This window comes from Mus musculus, chromosome 2 (genome assembly GCF_000001635.26).
Source record: "Mus musculus strain C57BL/6J chromosome 2, GRCm38.p6 C57BL/6J".
In the NCBI taxonomy this organism is placed as follows: domain Eukaryota; kingdom Metazoa; phylum Chordata; class Mammalia; order Rodentia; family Muridae; genus Mus; species Mus musculus.
Window position 1 is genome coordinate 169,614,503 of NC_000068.7, and position 21,072 is coordinate 169,635,574.

At 48.6% G+C, this 21,072-nt stretch overlaps 1 protein-coding gene and 1 long non-coding RNA gene across 5 annotated transcripts in view; one reads left to right on the forward strand and one right to left on the reverse strand.

Moving 5' to 3' along the window:
* Positions 1 to 1,225: 1,225 nt before the first annotated feature.
* Positions 1,226 to 15,976, reverse strand: Gm34294. The gene is made up of 2 exons (XR_003953971.1): positions 12,065 to 15,976; positions 1,226 to 10,718 (listed from the first exon to the last, which is right to left on the reverse strand). It is a non-coding gene; the product is annotated as a predicted gene, 34294 (long non-coding RNA).
* A 2,030-nt stretch (positions 15,977 to 18,006) lies between these two features.
* Tshz2 (teashirt zinc finger family member 2) overlaps positions 18,007 to 21,072 on the forward strand; it is a 440,243-nt gene continuing 437,177 nt past the window's right edge. For all 4 annotated transcript variants that reach the window (NM_001363022.1, NM_177659.1, NM_001363023.1 and 1 more), the window contains exon 1: positions 18,007 to 19,277. In NM_001363022.1, coding sequence (NP_001349951.1) covers positions 19,238 to 19,277 — 40 coding nt within the window. In that variant the 5' untranslated portion in view covers positions 18,007 to 19,237. The remainder of the gene's footprint in view (positions 19,278 to 21,072) is intronic.

The following is a 21,072-nucleotide window of genomic DNA, read 5'->3' on the forward strand; positions in this document are numbered from 1 at the left end:
TGCACGTGTGTAGGGGATTGTCCTTACACACATATTTGCATGTATCTGGAGGGAGAGAACAAACTTAGGTGTCATTCCTCTGGTGTTGTCAACTTCCTTTGAGACAAAGTCTCTCACTATCCCGGACCTCACCGTGTAGAGTGGCTGGCCTCAAAAGCCCCAGGGATTTGCCCATCTCTCAGGAACACTGGGACTGCAAATGCACGTGTCACCATGCTTGGCTTTTGTCCCAGGGGTTCTGGACATTTAACCTGTGTCCTCATTCTTGCAAGAAAAGTGCTTCATCCTCAGAGCCTCCCCCAAAGCTTAGCTTGGCATACAAGCAGCGTGAAGTGCCCAATAAGGAAGTCTAGCACTGGGTTGAATCTTCTACCTGCAGCTCCCCAAGAGCTCCCAAAGAGCTAACTTCCTTTGTAACAATGTGACTCTTAAGAAGGAAGGAAGGCAGTGGCCCTGGGGAGGGAGGCCAGGACTAGGGCGGAGTTCTGGCATGTGCTTCCAAGAACAAGGTGGCTGGTGGTCACAGTGGGAGAGCCAGGCTTGAGAGCACAGCCTCCTGGGGGGGGGGGGGCGTCTAGAAGTCCTAGAGGGGCAATATATAAGAGCAACTATGCCTGGGGTATGCAGTCTGCCTTTCTATTTAAAATAAAGCAACTCAAAGGTTCAAAGTCACAAAAGAAATCAGTTTTGATTCATTTAACTGAAAGACCAGACCTGGGGAAGATTGACACCAAAATGTGTTTTTCTAGTGTCGAAATGATGCCACTGGGACTGTAAGTCTGATTTTTCTCTTCCTCTTTCTTTTCTACTTTATCCTAAGGTTGGTCTCCTCCCAGGTATGAGGAAGCTTATGGCAACCGTTTTCCCTTTCCACATTCTGGGAGAGATTCAAAGGTGGATTTTTTTGAGATTCAAACTCATTGGATCCTTGTCTGCCCAAGAGCCAATTGCTGTGGTCACCGTAGTAATGGGCTTGCTCCCAGGCTGAGGGAGGCTCTGCTTCTCCGGAAGTAGGAGAATCAATTCATCAAGAATTAGGTATATGTCTTTGCTTTTTTTGTTGTTGTTGGGTTTTTTTTTGTTGTTGTTGGTTTTTTTTTTTGTTTTGTTTTGTTTTTTTGTTGTTGTTTTTTGAGACAGGGTTTCTCTGTGTAGCTCTGGCTGTCCTGAAACTCACTCTGTAGACCAGGTTGGCCTTGAACTCAGAAATCTGCCTGCCTCTGCCTCCAAAGTGCTGGGATTAAAGGCGTGGGCCACCACGTCTTTGCTGCATTTCTGTCGCTGCTATGAGTTGCCCAGTCAAATGCCACTTAATTTCTTTGATTCAGTTCCAGGGTGAACCAGTCTATCATGCTGGGACATGATGACAGGCTCTGGAAGGAGCTGGTCACTTTGCAGCTGCAACCAGGAAGCAGAGGGAGAAGCAGGCTGTGTTCCTCTTACTTTCTGCTTTTTGCACAGTGCAGACCCCAAGCCCAGGGATTGCTGCCGTCTATAAGGGTGGGTCTTCCCATCTCAATTAAGATAATCCCTCACAGGCAGGTCCAGTGGCTCTTCTCTCAAGTCGTTAATAGATTTCATCAAGCTGAAAATTGGGAAAGCACATCACAGTGCCCCCGTGAAACTCTTGAGTTTGTCAGGAAAGACCAATTGGAGTAAATTCTGGGGTGTGGCGGAAGCCGTCAAAGCTATCAGCACCTGCATTAAGAAGTGATCCATAGCCGAAGTAGTTCCTTTGTTCCTTAAGCTAATTTAACATCCTCTCCTTTCCTTTGAGCCAGAGGTTGCCTGTTCCTTAGAGTCTCTCTAGGAGAATTGAGGAGAACCACTTCTCAACCCTTCCCTCTGAAAACCCAAATCTACTTCCAGCCTTCCTTTTTTCTCTCTTACGTATCTTGTATCCCAAAATATTACAGGTTTTATTCTACATATCGCCACACTCGATAAAGAGAATGCTCTCTGAGGACAGAGGTTGGAGCCTTGCTGTGACTCCCAGCATCTAGGGTGACACCTGACTCATATATGCACTCAACTAAAAACCACGTTGAATCAATAAGAACGTGGGTGGATATGCAAATAAACACATCCTTACAAAGATGAGCTGAGGTAGCACTGGACTCTCAGGCATATCCAGCCTGTGTTCCTTCCCCTGTCTGTCCATCATGGCAGGTTCCCAGTCACCTGCCCCTGTCTGCCTGTGACCACGGATGGCCTGTTTTCCTTATTTTTCCAAGTCTTTCTGTGTTTACATTCCCTGAATTCAGGCTGCATGGATATTTAGGTGCCAGGTTGTTTAATTTCTACCTCGATGACGACCCTGTGCTGGATTACTCTTCCTACCATGGAAGTGTGGGCTCTGTCCTGGCTCTCCCTGAGCCCCTTTCCTTCATTCTCATCTCCTCAGGGCCATGTCGCAGATCCTCCTCTGCCCAAACACTCCGAGGTGGGTCAAAACATATCCGGGTTCTAGTCTAAACAGTAGCTTGCAGCAGTGATTCTTAGCATCCATTAGTTGCCAATGACTTTTGTGGGCAGCATCCAACGGAAGTTCTCTGGAACCTTCTATGCCTGTGGGCTCATATGCTGAGAATCTTCCCTGGTTGGGAACCAAGGAAACCCCGTGCCTCTCCAGCACATGTGACATCCAGGTGTGGCTTGCTCAGTTGGACGCCATCTTGGAACCCATGTGCCCTCCAGCTAGGAAAATCAGGCCCTAGTTTTCCTTCCATACCACACTAGCACTTCTGACTTCTCATCAGTGACCAGGATATAGATGACTTAAGGACTTTGTGCTTCTTCCAAAAATGTCCCTGAGCTGGCTGGTGCCACAGGGACCATCAGTTAGCAGGATATCTAACGCAAACAAGGAACTTCCCCAATGGCGTGTGTTGTGAGTACAACAACCAACTTTTCGTGCTTACTGTTGAGACATTTGAAGAAGCGTAAGCATTTGTTTACAGCATGTGTTTTTAAATATATTTAAATTTTTGGTGTGTGTGCACACAAGTGTGTATAGGTACACATACATAACCATGTATGCCTACATGTGTAGCCAGAGGTAGGTCTCTCTGTTTCGTTTAATTTTTGAGACAGGGTGACTCACTGAGCCTGAAACTCACAGATTTGGCTAGATAAGCTGGCCAGTGAGTCTAAGGAACCCCCACATCTCTGCTTCCCTGTTCCTGGGGCTACAGACACCTGTTACCATGACCACACCTGCTACCATGACCACACCTGCTACCACGACCACACCTGCTACCACGACCATACCTGCTACCATGACCACACCTGCTACCACGACCACACCTGCTACCACAACCATACCTGCTACCATGACCACACCTGCTACCATGACCATACCTGCTACCATGACCATACCTGCTACCATGACCACACCTGCTACCACGACCACACCTGCTACCACGACCATACCTGCTACCATGACCACACCTGCTACCATGACCACACCTGCTACCACGACCACACCTGCTACCATGACCACACCTGCTACCACGACCACACCTGCTACCATGACCATACCTGCTACCATGACCACACCTGCTACCACGACCACACCTGCTACCACGACCATACCTGCTACCATGACCACACCTGCTACCATGACCACACCTGCTACCACGACCACACCTGCTACCACGACCATACCTGCTACCATGACCACACCTGCTACCATGACCACACCTGCTACCACGACCACACCTGCTACCATGACCACACCTGCTACCACGACCACACCTGCTACCATGACCATACCTGCTACCATGACCACACCTGCTACCATGACCACACCTGCTACCATGACCATACCTGCTACCATGACCACACCTGCTACCATGACCACACCTGCTACCATGACCACACCTGCTACCATGACCACACCTGCTACCATGACCATACCTGCTACCATGACCACACCTGCTACCATGACCATACCTGCTACCATGACCACACCTGCTACCATGACCATACCTGCTACCATGACCACACCTGCTACCATGACCATACCTGCTACCATGACCACACCTGCTACCATGACCACACCTGCTACCATGACCATACCTGCTACCATGACCACACCTGCTACCATGACCACACCTGCTACCATGACCATACCTGCTACCATGATCACAGCTACTACCATGACCACAGATGCTACCACTATCAACCAGACCATGACCACTGCCCTTGACATCGGTGCTCTGAGCTCAAGTCTTCATGCTTGAAAGTCACTTTAGCCACTGAGCCATTGCCTCGGCCCCTAAATACATTCAAAGTTTTACTTTTAAAGATCCACCTTGAGGCCTTCTCATCTTAAACAAGTGGCTGACATTGGTGGCTCTCAAAGGTGGCCTTAGATCCAAAGCAGCACCTGGGAACTTGTTAATGTGAAGGTCTCAGCCCAGAACTTTAGAGTCAGAGATTGGAAAGGGGAGTCAGTGCATTTCAATGGGACACCTGGGCGATTCTGCTGTGCACCTATGCTGAGCGACTCTGACCAAGTAGGACCCAGAGCACTTTGCCAGTCAAGTCACGTCGTATTTGAATTTGCTGCAACACGGTGCAAGTCCCAGCTGCTCCAGAGACTAAGGTCAGAGGAGCCTAAATTTTAGATCTCCCTATGCTAAGTTTAAGAGCAGGCTGGGTAGCTTAAAGAGACCTGCATCAACATAAAATTAACAGTAGGGGGGGGGGCAGGAGACCCGAGGTAGGACTCTTGCCTGGCATGTTTGGGGCCCTGGGTTCAAAACTTAGTACAGAAAATATTTAGTAAGTTTTTGCGTGTCAGTCCTTCTGCAGTGTCTAGAACTTTGTATGAGTTCAGTATATGGCAGATCCCATTATTACTATTATCGTCATGGTTGTTGTATTTCTTTGCTAAGTGAACAGTGAATCAGACACAAAGCTAGCATACTTATCTGTGAGATGGTACAGAAGATATTTCAAGGCGTTCATTCAAACTGTAGCAAGGTTTAAGGACTGATTCCTGTGCTGAGACCCCCAACTAGTCACTTCACAGACAAAGCATTTGATATACAGATAAAAACCATGAAGACGGTGACATCCACCAGGGGTCCATTGGAGAGCTCTGGGACCTTTCTGGGGGAAACACAGGCAGGCAAGGAAGAAGCAGGCACAGAAGTTAGGGTGACTATCTCCAGCCAGCTCATAAGCACCCCGCTATGCTGCTACTCAAGTGGTCGGGGAAGGGTGTCATGAGGTGACACCTGCACACCTCGGCTACACTTTACACATCTCACTGAAGTCTGGGCAAGGAGACCAGAGGTAACACGCTTGCCCAACACATATGAGGCCCTGGATTTAATCCCAGCAGCAAGATTTTAGGAAAAGCATTTAAAACAAACTCAGTGAAATCAGATGTTCACCAGAACACACAAATCAACATAATAGCCATTGCTTAATCTCTGGAAAAAGTTTCTAGGCCCAGTATTGGATTGAAATAATTTTTTGGACTTTGAGAAACCGGTAGCAAAAAGGACCCTCTTGCTGTCTTCCTGGAAGTCTGCCATGGCTTTTAATTTATACGAAGCCCCCAGTAGTCACGGAGGTGGGAAGAGGGGTGAATTGTTGATGGCAGGACCAGAGAGCCCAGTCCCTGGAGTCATGGACATCTCTTCTGAGCTGTGTCTTGGATCACAGATAACCTGAGCCTAAAGGATCTCAAACACTCAATTGTTTTTTGGCCAAGAGAGCGAACTGCAAGCAGGGGCTGTACCTATGGAAAGTGGATCTTAGGCCACACATTAGAAAGGAATTTGGAGACAGGCTGTGCACTTACACCTAAGCGTGCATTAGCAGTGGACCCTTCCCAACACAGGCTTGAGGCCTACGATGAGTGCCATATTTGTATCATCTTTTAATTCTAAACACACAAGAATTCTGGCAAGTAAAGAACCAGTATCATCCTATGAAACCATTGTTTAAAATGAGGAAAGTTAGGGGACAACCCTCAGCCTCGAGCCACGCGTGAACGGGCCCGTCCTGCAGAGCTGAAGCTGCAGGACCTCCATGACACAGGGCGACAACAAGATATCCAAGAGGTGTCCTGGTGAGGATCCAGGATTGATAGTGTGGCAGAAGCCAGAGGCCTCGACCAGACCAATGACTCATTGCAATAAACATTTGGAAGAAAGGCTGCTAGGACAAAAGGGTACACTGTGTGACACATTGTGACACACCTCAGCTTCCACTGTGACATTTTGTTTTGTTTTGTATTGTATTAATTTTCAGTTTTTGTTGGGAGGGGCTACAAGGGTGGTGGTCAGATATGAAAGGGCTGGGGGATGAATGGGATTGGGTGCATCTATGCGATTCACAAAGAATCGATAAAGAATTATGCTAAAAATAAAGTGGATAAAATTATAAGCACATTAAAGTTTGTTCGGAAAGGGCTGCTGAATTCGTAAAGTGCTCATATTTAAAGGCTTGTCCAATTGATGTTTCAGAGTGAAATATCTGTTTGTTCAGCGCAGGGCTCATTTTTTTATCTCAGAGAACATTTGGGCATACAAGTGCAGGGCTGGTGACAGAACTCGAAAGGGTTTCTTAGTTGAGAAAAGCCAGCCACGCCATCTTTTATTTGAGGGTTTGTGCCTAAACCTCAGCAACACGGCTTCAGACATTTTGCAGGCTTTCCGATTTCCCGTTGCAATTCTGTGTCCCCCAAATGACACCAGCCCCCCTGAGTGAACAGTAGTTTAAGCTTCCGCCTTTTGGAATTTTTTCCCCTCCCCTTAGCTCCACCAGGGCTAGCTCTTGAAAGGGCTCCTGTTCTGTCAGCCATAATGACATCTGCTGGCCGACACAGGAAGTCGTAAATCTGTAGGTCCCCTCTCAACCAAACCTTGTTAATGCCGTCATTTATCACAGGGGCTGGGTGCCATCTCTGGAGGGCCGAGCGCACAGAGTCCATCTTCTCCCATCGCCTGTTCCCAAGAGAGCAACGGTTTTCAAAGCAGCCGCTCTCTCATTTAGAGTTTGCAGACCTACACGTCAGGCAGATGTAAAACCCGTGTCAAGGAGCAGCTCTTGGGAGGAAGCCATGAGGACAGGCAACAATAGGCCAGCCCGATGCTTAAGGACTGAAGCTGGGGCAGTTCTACCCAAGCTCTGCCCTTCCTCAGCCTCGACCGTTCACTGCAGCTGTTAGGGAGAGGCAGGCACCGGGAGTTGAAAGAAGATTGCCTGGGCTGCGATACTTAATGCTAGAGCGAGCAGCGCTGCTAAACTGCCGATGGTGCTCCGTCGCGTCCTCAGTGAACTTATTTCAAACCCTCCACCTATGCGGGGCCGAACTCTCACTTTTGGTAGCCAAGGTGTGGTCCCCAGCTCTGCCAAAAGCCACTCTCAGAGTTTGTTAGAGGTGCAGCCATTCAGACAGGTTCTGGCCCTTCTTACACCCAAGCCATTTTATATTTCATTATATTAATGCTATACTGGGGATTGAACCCAGGACCCCAATGTGTTTGTCATGTGACTGTCACTGATCAGGACCCCCAGCTGTCTTGCACCTTTTATTTTGAGACATAGTCTCACTCCGTTTTACAGGCTAGCCTTGAACTCCTAATGCCCCTGCCTCAGCTTCCTGAGTAGCTCCTCCTAATTCCTTGAACTACCAGGTAGCTCGACGCAGCATTTTAAAGCAGAGCCTGATGGCGTTCATGCATACTCTGCTATACAGACGGAATTCAGCACCGCCAGCCATCCTCACCTCAGCCTCTCATCAGCCTCTCAGCATGTGAGCAGGTCAACCTCTTGTGGGGCAGGGGTTGCTGTGTCTTACTCAACAGCTCTTGCGGTCTCCACCCACTAGGTGCTGCCTGTGAGGTAATGAGACTGCAAGGCCCCCAGGTACCCAAAGTCTTCTGTGCCCTCACTGCAAACTACCAAGTGCAGTCTCCTGGCCTAGAGCTTTGAGTGTCACCAAGGGGCTGGTTGGAAACTCACAGTTCCCTGACCCCCAACCCAGGTCCACAAAATCAAACAGCAGCTCTGGGGTTGGTTCCAGGAGTCTCTTCAAAGGCCTAGGAGAGAATGAGGCGTTGAACATAAGCAGAGCATCGGGCGACAAAGGACCTGTGGGGGACATGACATTACCACGGATTTGTCATGCTTGAGGTCACGGGCTCACACACCAGGAGAGTTTGAATCCAGGCTGCTTCTGATTCGTTTTTGTTTTTGTTGTTTTTCTTTCTTTGTTTGTTTGTTTGTTTTAAGACAAGGTCTTAAGTAGATTAGGCTAGCCTTAAACTCCTAGCCCAGGAGACCTGTAATCTTCCTGCCTGCACCTCTGTAGTGCTGGGATTCCAAGCCTGTGCCACTCTACCTGGTTTATATAGTGCTAGGGATCAAAGCCAGGGCTTCTCACATGGTAGCCCAGCATTCTGTCCACTGAGATACACCCCAGCCCTGGAAACTCAGGCTTCAACATTTGTTATCTCTGTGAACTTGGCTATGTCGTCCAATCTTTCCATGACTCGGTTTCCTTCAGAGGAGGAAATGGAGACCACAGTAGCACTGAGCCTGGTCAAATCCTCTCTAAAGCTGATTATATGTTTATGCTTAAGCAATGGAAACTGTACTTATTGCCATGTGCTTAATAAATGTCACTCATAACTGTCGCCATGGTTATGAGGTCACTCCTATCACTGTCCTGTCCTGCATCTGGTTGTCAGGTTCCTCAAAGGCCAGGCAGGTTCCTGTGACATGCTGTGTCCTCAGCAGGTGACTCGGCCTGACAAACAGTACTGGATACTGAGAATGCTTTCTGGATGGACAGACGGATGGAGCCCCCAGGACAGTCCTCCTCTGGTGCCTGAATTGGCACACTCCATCGCCAGGGCCAGTCCTCATGAGCCTCTCACCTTCTGGGATTTAACTTTGCAGACTGAAGATGTAGCTGAAGTGAGTTTATCTCCCAGTATGGTAGAGTGGACCTCATGTAGATAAGCCAGGTACTCTACCAACAAGGAACTATCAACAAGTGCAGAGAGAGCCTTCTGTGGGAAAGGGCTTGCCTAGCATACAGGAAGCCCCGGGTTTCAAGCTAAAATCAAGAGATTCCCTGCAAGTCGATCAAAAGGCGCAGGATGCAGGATTGCTTCCGCTGTACCAGCAGTCTACATTTGCTCCCAGGATCCTCCCTAATCTCTTAACAACCCAATGGTATAATTATCACATTTCACACAGGACGATTCTAATCACTCCCTTCCCCCACTTTAAACAACAATGCCCAAGTATAAGTAGCCAAGTGTGTTTAAATCTGAACTCCCAGTGATCCCGTGTCCTGGGATATGTGGGGGCAGTACTAATTTTGGACATTCCTCACCCATCCCCATGCTTAAGGACTTCCATATAAGTGTCAGGGTGCATGCCTTATTTTCTTCCAAAGCGGAAGTCACAGTCCTAAAGAGCTCTGTTCCACGGTCACGTGGGTGCAGATGCAGAGAGGAGGGAGGTCTCAGAGTGGGCAAGTGTGAGGGCAGAAAAGAGGCCAACTAGATACAAGAATGTACTTAGAAGCAGGGGATAAGTACTTTATTATAAAGGCCAACTCTGAACAAGATTGTAGCCAGCATAGGTATGGCAGAAGTTTGACCAGGCAGGTGACTGTCAGATGTTTACTGAAGGCTCACCACGTGCCTGGCCTAAGGCTGACAGGTAGGATTGCTCTAGTCACTGGCCTCCATTCTGTCACAGCCCTCTTGAGGATCACAGGCGGAGACATTCCTCTACAGATGATGCCATCATGTCTTAGGTATCAGCATAACTACCACGGGGCTGGTACCCCCGTGGAAGGTGAACCTGGAACAGTGCTACATCACAGCTGGACAACTGGGTTGATAAACACCCCAGCACTCCTGTCCTCCAGAGGGACTACGGGAAAGTTGTGGTCCATACTGCCTCCCAGTTCATCCAGTTCTTCTCCAAGACCCTGATTTCTGTCTCCTCTGCATTGTAAGCCCCCCCCCCACCCCCCTTTTTTCCCTCTTTCCTTTCTCCCTTCCTGGAGACAGCTCTCTATCAACATTTCTCAACCATGCTGTTTGCAAGGAAATCTTTAGTTCTGGCTTCCCAAACCTTTCTTTTGGGGGAAACAAGACCAAGACACGGGCCTTATAGGAAGAGGGTTTAGGGCAGCCTTCCAAGTGCTCACTCACCTTAAGCTGGATTGCTGGGCCTCGCTGGTGGCCCAACTCTGCCTAAGGAGAAGAGACAAGCTGTATTATTGGGTGAAAACGGTATCCAGGACAAGACACCTTGACATAATCCCGGCAAGCAGTGGGGTAGAATCTCATGAAATGTTAAGGCCGATGGGAGCTTAATGCCCTAATCATAATAGATAAGACATGCTGCAGATAAGACAGAGAGGTGTTCTCAGAGAGAATTATATCATTCTCTATTTGCTCCGAGGTGTTGAGGGGCACCACTGGGCACACAGTTCTAATGAGTCCTGGGAGTGTGCAGCTTAAAGCACACTTGACGTCGTATAAACGACACTGGTACCTGGGACTTATAAGGCTGCCCGTCACATGGCTGCCAAGCTGCCCTGATCCTTACAGCCACTTAGTGTCTCTCTGTGGCTAATGAACTCCAGCAATGGCTGAGTGCGCCAGGGCCTTGGTCTCGATTCCTCAGCATCAGCAACAAAAACACTGTCACCAGCTCCCAGCAACCAACTGAAAGGCAGAAGAAACGTCACATGAGATGTCACAGCTCCTCGTGCCAGGCCTGTGCACTTGGCAACCATCTCTTTGGAGACATACATGATGCTTAACTACCATTGCAGAAAGCCCCACATTTACCGAACCACAAGAGTTTAAAACAGAAGCCGAGAACTTTTAAGGTTTTCTTCTTAGGCTTATATCAACTTTCCCTTGTCTTATTTGCTTCATTTTTTTATTTTTGTGGTACTGAGAATTGATCCCAGGGCCTACAAGCTAGGCAGATGTGTTCTTACCATATCCCCAGCCCCTTGCGTGTTTTTTTTTTCTTGTCGGTTTGTTTTGAGATAAAGACTCCCTCAGTGATGAGGCTGGCCTTGAACTCACTCTGTAGCTCAGACTTCTGGCCTTGGATTGGTGTTAGTGTTTCAGATCTGAGCTATCAGGCCCAGCGATCCTTTCTTGGGCAGCCCATCTAGAATGAGGTAGATGTTTTCAGAATGTCCATGAGTGGATTAGAATTTGAATGTATAGTGTGCAGTTGGATGATATTAGAAGTCTGCTTTCTGATGGAACTTCTCTGCGATGGAGCCAAATTTCCCTGCAGCCTCTCTGCTCCTTTCTCCCTGAGAGAGTCTGTACAAACAGCATCCTCTCCTCTCTGAAGTCCAGAGTCCCTTCCTACCTCAGGCCTCTGTTCCTGATTGGTCCTCTAGACCTCAGGGTAAGAGTTGTCTCTACAGAGACACTTTCTGTCCTCCTAACCCTGGTATGAGACATGATCCAGTCTTATTTTCTAGCCCAGTACAACACCTCTTTTCTTCCTATCTTCTGTCCAGGGTCTTCTTGGTCTGACTGTCCCAGACAGCACAAATCTACACCAGCTATTGTGGAAGGGAGGAAAAGAACCAGAGACTTGCACTTAATGTTTTCAAGAGACAGTACTAGATGAGAGATCTTAGTGAGCTAAAGGGTATAAGAAAAAGGGCAATGAATTATAGCCTCAGGGGTGGAAGCATAAGGTATGTTGACTTTCAAACTTAGCCACACATTGAAAGTACCAGGGAGCTTTATGGTATGTGGAGTTGTGCCCCAATTCTGTCCCCATAGGCTGATGGATGTAAGCTCTGGACATTGGTGTTTGTTTTTGTTTTTAAGTTACTAAGTTGATTATAATATGTAGCAGAGTTTGAGGATATTGCTTCTTTATTCTTGAAGCATGGTGTGTGTGTGTGTGTGTGTGTGTGTGTGTGTGTGTGTGTGTGTGTGTGAACACTGTGATAATCAGGACACGAGATATAAATGCCACCCTGCCCCACCCCTCCATCAGGAGATTTCTGTGACTGCTGTCCAGCCATGACCTTGATATCCAAACAGAAGTCGGTCTTCTCTGGCACATATTTATATGAGAGAAAAAAGCTTGAATCCTGGGCTATCCATTTGGGAAGGCTTTCTGGAAGAGGTGGTACTTAAAGGAAGCCTGTGAGAGAAGAAAGGGAGACAGTGGTGACAGGGTGGCATCCATTACAGAGATACAGTAGACCACAGTTGGCTTGGGGACCATGTCAACCTGCCTAAAGTGTGCAGAGTGTGTCTTTCCTTGCTGACATGCCTAAACAACTGTTTAAACGTGGTACCACTTATTTTTTCTCCCTTGCAGCATGACTGGACCATGTTTGAGATCACTGGTGATTCAAGCCCATTTTCAGCCACAGAAAACAGAGGATAAACGATGAGGAAGGCATGAAGTGGAACAGGGCAAGGGTGAGGTCCAAAAGAAGCGACACCTCTTGGTTTAGAGGGGACAGGCACAGGGTGTTGGACAAGGAAGAGCTTTGCTGGGGGCGGGGAGAATGGGTGCAGAAGCCTATGCAGGGGGCATGGTGGCAAAACTAGGTCTCCCAAGCCACCCCCATGCCCAGAAGCAGCAGATCCCGGGTAAAGTAGGCTCTTGGCAAATGGTTACTGCACTGGGTTGGAACCTGGCAGTGAGAGAGTCAGAGGGAGGAGGCCATCAAAGCATCCCTTTGCTATGATGGGCCTGACAGGGTGTTTGCACGCTTCCTGAGGGTCTGCCTGGAAGACCTGGCAACCCACCCTCGACCAGATGCCTTCTACCTTTTACTGAAGAACCTTCCACACATGATGTCCCTCTTATGCAGCTCTGCTCCTGGATGGGACAGGTACTCATGCCTTGGCACTCAGTTGGAACTGCCTGGGAACTTTTCAATCTTAACGATCTTCTGGGCGTGCTCTAGATCTCATGTATTAGGTCTGGGGTGTGGCCTGGACTTCTCTATCTTTAGATGGTGGTGATGGTGATAATGGTGATAATGGTGATGGTGATTAAAGTGCCCAGGTAATTCTGATAGTCACTAGGGATAATAATAAAAGATAAATAAAAAAGAGCTCTTGTGGGGTCAGAGGTTGAGCCCTGCCAACCTGTTCATGTCCTTACTCATCCTAAAGTCTGTTATCTGTTCATGTCCTTACTCATCCTGAATTCTGAGCCCCAGATCTCAGGAAGCTGAATATCCCAGAATTAAACCCAGCATTGCTGTAAGACTTGACTCTTGAGAGATGTTTCTCGAGTGCTGGGATGTATATGTGCTCAGTAAAATTTTTTTTTCCATTCTGGAAATGTCTACAACACATTTGGTTCTCACTCTGCCTGTTCTTGTGACCAGAAGCAACTTCAGGAAGGAAGGACTTCTTTGGGCCTCCAACGTAAGGGAGTGGTCTGGTCATGGTAGAGAAGGCACGACAGCATTCATGGCGTCTTGGTGGATGAAGACGCAGAGTCTCTGGGGCTAGACGAGAGACCAGGCCCTACAGTGATGCTCTATGTCAACCCCAAAGGTCCATGTCCTTCCCGAACAGCACCACCACCTGGGGACCAAGGTGAAGCCCATGAGAGTGTGGGGGGAACATTACATATTTAAACCATACCAAATATATTTTCATACTTTGCCTCCCTCTGAACCATAAGTCTTATTTCTTGTTCCTTAAATACATGACTTTTTTTTCCTTTTTTTAGACTTCACTAAGCATACACTTCAGGTAACTGCTGCAGATCCAACTCAGTGTCTTTCGATGGCACAGAAGGCAATTCCCCCATTTAATTCAGCAAATATAACTGCTCTGCGAAAGCCCCGCTAAACACACTCTTACTCCCTGGGCTTCCCAGAATGAATTCTGCATTGTCAGGGTTAAGAGCCAGTAGGGACATGGCTCTACAGGTAAGATTCTTGTTATGAAGTATAGAGGCAGGAGCTTTAATCAAACAGAACGCAGGGACATGCCAGGGAGCATGGCACCCATCTGTAGTTCTTCTCAGAAGCTAGAGGCAGGGCATCCTAGAAGAAGCTGACTGGCTAGCCCAACCCACGTTGGCAAGCTCTGTGAGGCACACATTGAGAGAGCCTGCCTAAATGAGTAAGGTTGAGAGCCACCAGGCAGGACCGCTGATGTCACATGCACCACAAACACGTGAAGGTGCACGCACCCGCATGCACCCCAGACATAGACACATGAGAAATAAATAAAAGAATAGGTGTTATCAGGTGCTGGGCCTAGGAGGGACACAGTGTCAAACTGCAACTTTCTCTAAATGAAGGAGGTCTGAAAGAGAACGCACTTCTCCTGGTGCAGGGCTAAGTCCTCGCAGCTCGGGGACATCTGAGTTTTCCTGTTTTCTGCCTCTACCTGGCACAGACAGTGACTCCTTTGTTGGTGACTAAGTACGGCCTTCTATTAGTAGCAATCGGAGGGAAAAATACAACTCAGTGAGAGAACATTCCAGAAGCAAGGCCAGAAGATAGGCTGGAAACTGCAGAAAGTGCCCATAGTGAAGAGTTGCTGAGAATCTCCACCGATTGATAAAAACACTGTAAGCTGCAGAGGTATCTGAGAAGGTGAGAAGCGCTTGGGAGCAAGGCTGTGGGCCAGAGTCCTGAACCTACTTGCTCCAAGACCCAGCCCCAATAAGTTCCCTTTTCTGTTGTCATCTGGTACTCTAGGTGTCCCTGCAATAGGTTTTTAGAGGTATGTCACTATGCATGCACCCTTCCAGTTGGCTCTCTGTTGTGATAAGTACCATGACCAAAAACAACTTGGGGAGGAAAGGACTTATTTCAGCTCGCAGCTTATAGTCCGTCTGTCCCTGAGAGATGCCATGGAAGAGTTCTAGAATGGAAACTGGAGCAGAGACCACAGAGGAACTCTGATTACTTGCTTGCTTCCTCTGGCTTGTTCAGCAGCTTTTCTTATACGGTTTAAGTTTTTGTGCCTAAGAGTGGTGCCGCCCATGGTGGTCTGGGCCCTCCTACATCAATCAGAATTCTGAAGATAAGGCCACTAGCCAGTGTGATCTGGGCAGTTTTCAACTGAAGTTCTCTTATCCCAGGTGACACTACATTCGTGTCAAGTCAACAGCCAAGCTAACTAGAACAGCATCCTACCATCGCCTATATTTTAGGACAATCCCTTGTATCCCCTTATATAGAACACAGAAGTTTCTCAAATGCTGCTTTGAGCATGATATGAATCCCAAGGCAACAGGTTTCCAGAGAAGATGGCAAATTCATGATGAGCCCTTACTACCCACCCCTTCTCCTAAGTCTGTGTTTCCTGGTCCTGTAATGTGCCCTATGGTGTATGTGCAAGTTTGGAGCTTTCTCCAAACGTATTCTGAGAAACCATGGTTAATGCCTCTTTGCTAACATTGCTAGCCATAATAATACAGGATTGCTCTGCCTCAGTTGCCAAAGAATTAGGCTGTAATAAGGGGTGGGAGCTGTCTGGGTGGTTTAGGCCAGGTGATGTAATCACTTGTACTACACGTGTGGGGCAGAGACTTGTGTGGGGCTGTTGAAGATGACTAACTGGTACTTTGCAAGCAGTGACAATAACAGCACTTTGTGGCTGATGGGTAGGGCCCGGTGAGCTATATTTCCTGTGGCCCAAAAGTACTGCTGAAAAAGACTGCACTGAACTAGTCATAGCTGGTAATTAATTGCCCGTGAGGAAGGGTCAGGGTGGCAAGAGGTAAGGGGCATATGGGAGGCATCTGAGGTTTCACTGGTCAAGCCTCATTACCAGTGGATACATAGTGGGGAGGAGCGAGGAGCCAGATGAGAGTCCATCACAGTGGCCACAGAAGCAACATCACCCCTAGTGCTGTTCAGTTGTATCTAAGTATGCTTTGATCTTAAAGTCAGCAGCATTAACTTTGTCTGACTCCTGAAGAGAGAGAAGGAGGAGGAGGAGGAGGAGGAGGAGGAGGAGGAGGAGGAGGAGGAGGAGGAGGAGGAGGAGGAGAAGGAGAAGAAGAAGAAGAAGAAGAAGAAGAAGAAGAAGAAGAAGAAGAAGAAGAAGAAGAAGAAGAAGAAGAAGAAGAAGAAGAAGAAGAAGAAGAAGAAGAAGAAGAAGGTGGTCTCTGGGCAGAAGATCTCAGACTGTAAGGAGCAAGTGGTTTGCATGAGATACTGGAGTCCAAGTGCTCAATGTATCAACTCCAGAACAAGGCCCATATGCAGCAAGGTTCCTGTCTAGAAAATCCGAGGTGATCCGTCTCCAAGCAGGGAAAATCTGGGCTCTAGAGGAGACTGGGCAATGTCTGTGAAACGTTCTGTCATCAGAGCAGAGGGAGGGGCCTGGTGTCTAGATGCCTGGATGCTGCCAAGCAAGCACCTTGCATTGTACTGGACCACACTCATCTCCAGTAAGCAGTGTGTGGCCCAAACTGTAAACAGATCTAAGGATGCAAAACCTGCTTCAGAGCACCAAGGTGAGCACACCCTCAAAAAGGCCTCTGTGGGCTTGGAGGGCTACGAACCAGGAGCTTCTACTGTTACACCAAGGGCCACCCTCGCAAGAGTCTCCTTGTCACCCAACTTCCTCCTTCTCCAAGGTTAGAACCTATCTGTGACTTGCCCCAGGCAGCCCCACTTGGTAAACATCCTTCCTTCTTCATACTCCAGATTCATGACAGTCTGTGTCTCAGGCCTATCAGCCCAGCTACTCAGGAGCCTGAGACCAGAAGATCCCAAGTTTGAAGACCTATCTAAGAATGAGTTCAAGGTCAGCCTGAATAACTTAGCAAGACCTCTGTCTCAACATTTAAGAAAAAAATGAAGAGGATCAGAAACATAGTTTAGTGATAGACTGCCTGCCCAGCATGTATGATGCCTTGCCTACCCAGCATGTATGATGCCTTGCCTACCCAGCATGCATTATGCCTTGCCTACCCAGCATGCATTGTGCCTTGCCTGTCCAGCATGTATGATGTCTTGCCTGCCCAGTATGTACGGTGCCCTGAGTTCAATGCCCAGTATCAGGTTCATTAGGCTCCTAGCTCTACCTCCTTCCGCTGCCTTCCCACTTGTCATTGACTTTCTACCCAACTGGAAGGAAGGAAAGCGTCTTCAGGACAGGGTCATCCTGTTCACACGTGCTGAAAGGTACCTACCTCCCCGTGTGCAGTGGTACCCAGGGAGACCGGGTTCAGCTACAATAGACTCTCCAGAATGGACTCCTCTTTCAGCCCCAAAACAACACTCAGTTTTAACCAATCCGGGCCACTCTGAAGTTGTACTCCCAGCATGCCCTGCTTCCTCTTCATTTATTGCACTATTGGGGGTGGAGCTCTATGTTTTCTGTTTGGCACCATTGGGAGATAGAATACGATAAACGAGGGCACAACTCCCTAAGAACTTATACTCTAGTGAGATCTGAGGCAATTACCCAAAGAGCGAGCTGTGCACAGCATCCACCTTCCTTGATGAGCCCAGCGGAGAAAGCAAATAGAGAAAGGTGGACATCAAATTTTCAGCAAGGTAGACCTCTGGGAAGTGACTGAACACCACCAGGGGGCAAGTTGTTTCAGATGTTGTTCCTCTCACCCTTGATAACAGCCACAATCTGGACTTCCCCACTCTCTGTCACTGTGGTGACTGTATAACAGGTGCACCATAGGTGCTCAATAAATATCAGCATTGGAAGGAAACACAATGAAGGTTATGTAATTAGTCTGCCCAGGAAGCAGAAGTTTAAAAAAAAATCCCAATACTCCAAGAAGGTGGAAGTTAAAGCAATGTGAACTTACATAGTGAGAGGAGGTTATTTGCTGGAGAACAGGTTGAGACTGGATATAGTCCCATCCCCCTAATCTGTCTCCCAAGCAAACCTAGATTGTCCCCTTCTAATCTCCAACTCTAACTGTCTCCAACTCTGCCAGAGCCCCGCCCCCTTCCTTCCCACTCCCCCTTTTCTTCCTCTTGGAGGGGCATCTAGACAGGCGGACACTCCACTGCCCCAGTGAGGAGGAGGTGGGTGCCTCCAGGGCTGCAGCCAAGCCGGCTGGGTCCTCTTTCTCCAGCTCCTCTCCCAGGCGGGACACTGTCCCTTTAATAGACTCCCTCTGCCTGGCGCTCTGCGGCTGGGGAGTAAATTTCTCCCTGTCATCAGGTCGCAGGGAGAAGAGGAGGAGTTTGTTAATGTTCAGTTTGTTCAGCCGGGATCGATGTTTGCTGGCATCGCCTCGCCCTGTCTTGTGTGTGTGTGAGTGTGTGTGTGTGTGTGTGTGTGTGTGTGTGTGTGTGTGTGTGTGTGTGTAAGAGAGAGCATATGTGGGGAGTGTGAGTGTAAGTGTGTGTGTGTGTGTGTGTGTGTGTGTAAGCGAGAGTGCTTGTGTGTGAGAGCGAGCGTGCGTGTGCGTATGTGTGGTGTGTGTGTGTGTGTGTGTGTGTGTGTGTGTGTGTGTGTGTGTGTGTGTGTGAGTGAATTCCAGATTTTCTGTCTTTCCCAAACCCGCTCCTGTCCTCTCGCATATCACTCACAGACGGGGATCTGACAGCAACAACAAACCTACAGTGAGTGATCTCTCCCCAGCGCGAATCCGCCATCAAGATCAGGGAAGAGGAGGAGGAGGAAGAAGAGGAAGAGGAGGAGGAAGAGGAGGAGGAGGAGGAGGAGAAGGAGGAGAAGGAGAAGGAGGAGAAGGAGGAGGTGGTAAAGGAAGAGGAGGTGGAGGAAGAGGAGGAAGAAGAGGAGGAGGGAAAGAGAAGGAAGAAGAAAAAGAAGAAATCCACTGTCTTCCCGGGATTGTTTCCCCCCTTATCTTTAAGCGCGAGTGTGCGCGTGGCGCGTGTGCGCCCCTCATCCCTGCCATCTGAACCCCGTCTTGGATGTTTAATAAAGAAATCAAGTGTCTCACCAGTCACCAAAAAAACAGCAAAAAGCAAAACCAAAAAAAGAAAAAAATCCAAAAGCAAAACAAAAAGAGAGGGGGAAAAAAAACCAAACAAACAAACAAGGCAGAACCAACCTCCACTTGCAAGCAGCAGGCGCGAGCCACATATCTGCCACCCAGAGAGGGGGTCTCCGGCCCCGCGCTGGAGCGCTGGCAGGGGGATCTTCAGGGGGACAGAGGCCGAGTGACGTCCTAGGAGCCACAGAAAGACGAGCGAGACTGCGGCCCCCGCGCGCGGCTCGGGGCTGGGGCGCCAGAAGTGAGACTGGAGCTAAGTAGAGCGATGCCAAGGAGGAAACAGCAGGCACCCAAGCGGGCGGCAGGTAAGAGATGGCTCCGCTCCGGGTGCCCGGCCCCTGAGCCCGGCGCACAGCGGCTCGCCCGCCCGCCCTCCTGGCCTGGGGCTGGCGGGGACGCCACCCCCTGGCGCTTTCAAGAGGGTTAGCGTGCGGGTGCCCTCTTCATCACCCCAGAATGATTTCCCCAATCTTTCCCTCTCCAGGCTCCCTCTGGGTGGTGGTGGCAGGGAAGCGTCCCACCAAACCTTCCTGGTTTAAACTTTTCCTCCCTCCACCCTCTACCCCACCCCTAACTTTTTCTCCCAGTCTGGCTTCTTGCCTCTGGAACCAAAGTCGGATTATGGATTTGGGGTGCAGGGGGAGGGAGATAGCCCCCTCTCATCCCTCTGAGAGGTCAGTGCTGATGGCTTCTGGCCTCCAGGGACAGTGTCTCCAGTCGCTGGGGCTCAGGGCTTGCAAGTGTGTGGCATGGCCAAGCCTGGGGCTGCAGGCTGGCTTTGGAGCTGTGAGCCATGAGGGTGTAGCATTGGTCGCCAAGGTGCAAAAGGCACCCCCGGAAATGAGTGGGGTTTTGGACGTGTTTTCTAAAAGGTTTCACCGTTTATAGAAATCTCATTCCCTTTCTTGCTTAAAGCCAGGTGGGGATGGGGGAGAGAACCCCGTAGAAATTTAAACAGCCTTGGATTTTTCTCTGCCAGATAGAGCTTTGGAAACTTTGTGGAATTGACTACCACCCTAGGAGCTGTCCTGTGGAATTCTTTCTTGCAGGGACCCTTCCCCTAAGGATCAGATCGGCTCAATAGGTCCCACAACAGATCTTCAGGGTTATTGCTGTTGTTTTTATTGTCGTTGCTGTTGTTGTTTTTCCTTTTCCCTTTTGGGTTGCCTAATTGCTTTTTTAATAGTATGCTGGGGTTTTGTTTCTCGGAATCGGAACAGGAAAGTTCATTTTTCTCCTGCCAGACCCACCCACTGAAAAATCAGCTTTCCACTCGATTGCTAGTTTTGATTTGACATTTGATTGATCACCTGTCATCTCACTGCCTTTGATCTATTCATTCTGATATATATCAATAAATCACTCACCATGGTAACTCCGAGTGGCAGTGACGCAAGCTTTGCCCTCTACATTCAGAGAGAGAAATGCACAATCATTATCTTGTTGGCTTTTAACGTGGGCGTTTTTATTTCTTTGTATCCTTTAGTTGATGGGGCTTTAGCAAAGTTTAAGTTTCCTTGGCTCCCCTGTTCCCTCTCTCTTTCTCCTCTGACTTTGAGTGGCAATGGGTAAGACTGATCTGGAGACCACAGCTATATTTTACTCTGTTCCAACTTGAGTCAAACATGGGAAAAGTCACCAGGACACTTGGGTAAACTTTGCAAAGTCACCAAGAAGAAGTGAGTTAGGAATCTGGGGAAAGCGGGTGCCAGTGTCTGAACATGCAAGCTACCACGTTCATAACGCTTCACCGCCGCCTGATGCCATCCCAAAGAGCAATACGTGTGCTTCAGAAAATCCAGTTTCCTTCCCTCCCGAGTGCAGAATCGCTTCCTCGGCCATGTGTAGGTCGCTCTGAGTTGCTTTATTATAAAGCTTCCATTCATGAATTTTCAATTGTTTCTCTCAGAGCAAAATAACGAAAATATTCTTAGCAACACACACATTTGCAACTTGTCTATGCAGGGGGATTTCTTTTCTCAACTCTGGTTACTTCTTTTGGAAACAATAGCTCTCTTATTTTATTGTATCTTTTTAACTCTCGCACTCGGCTTGACTATCTGACCATTTGAGGGTGTGTGGCGGCCTTCAAGACTTCCT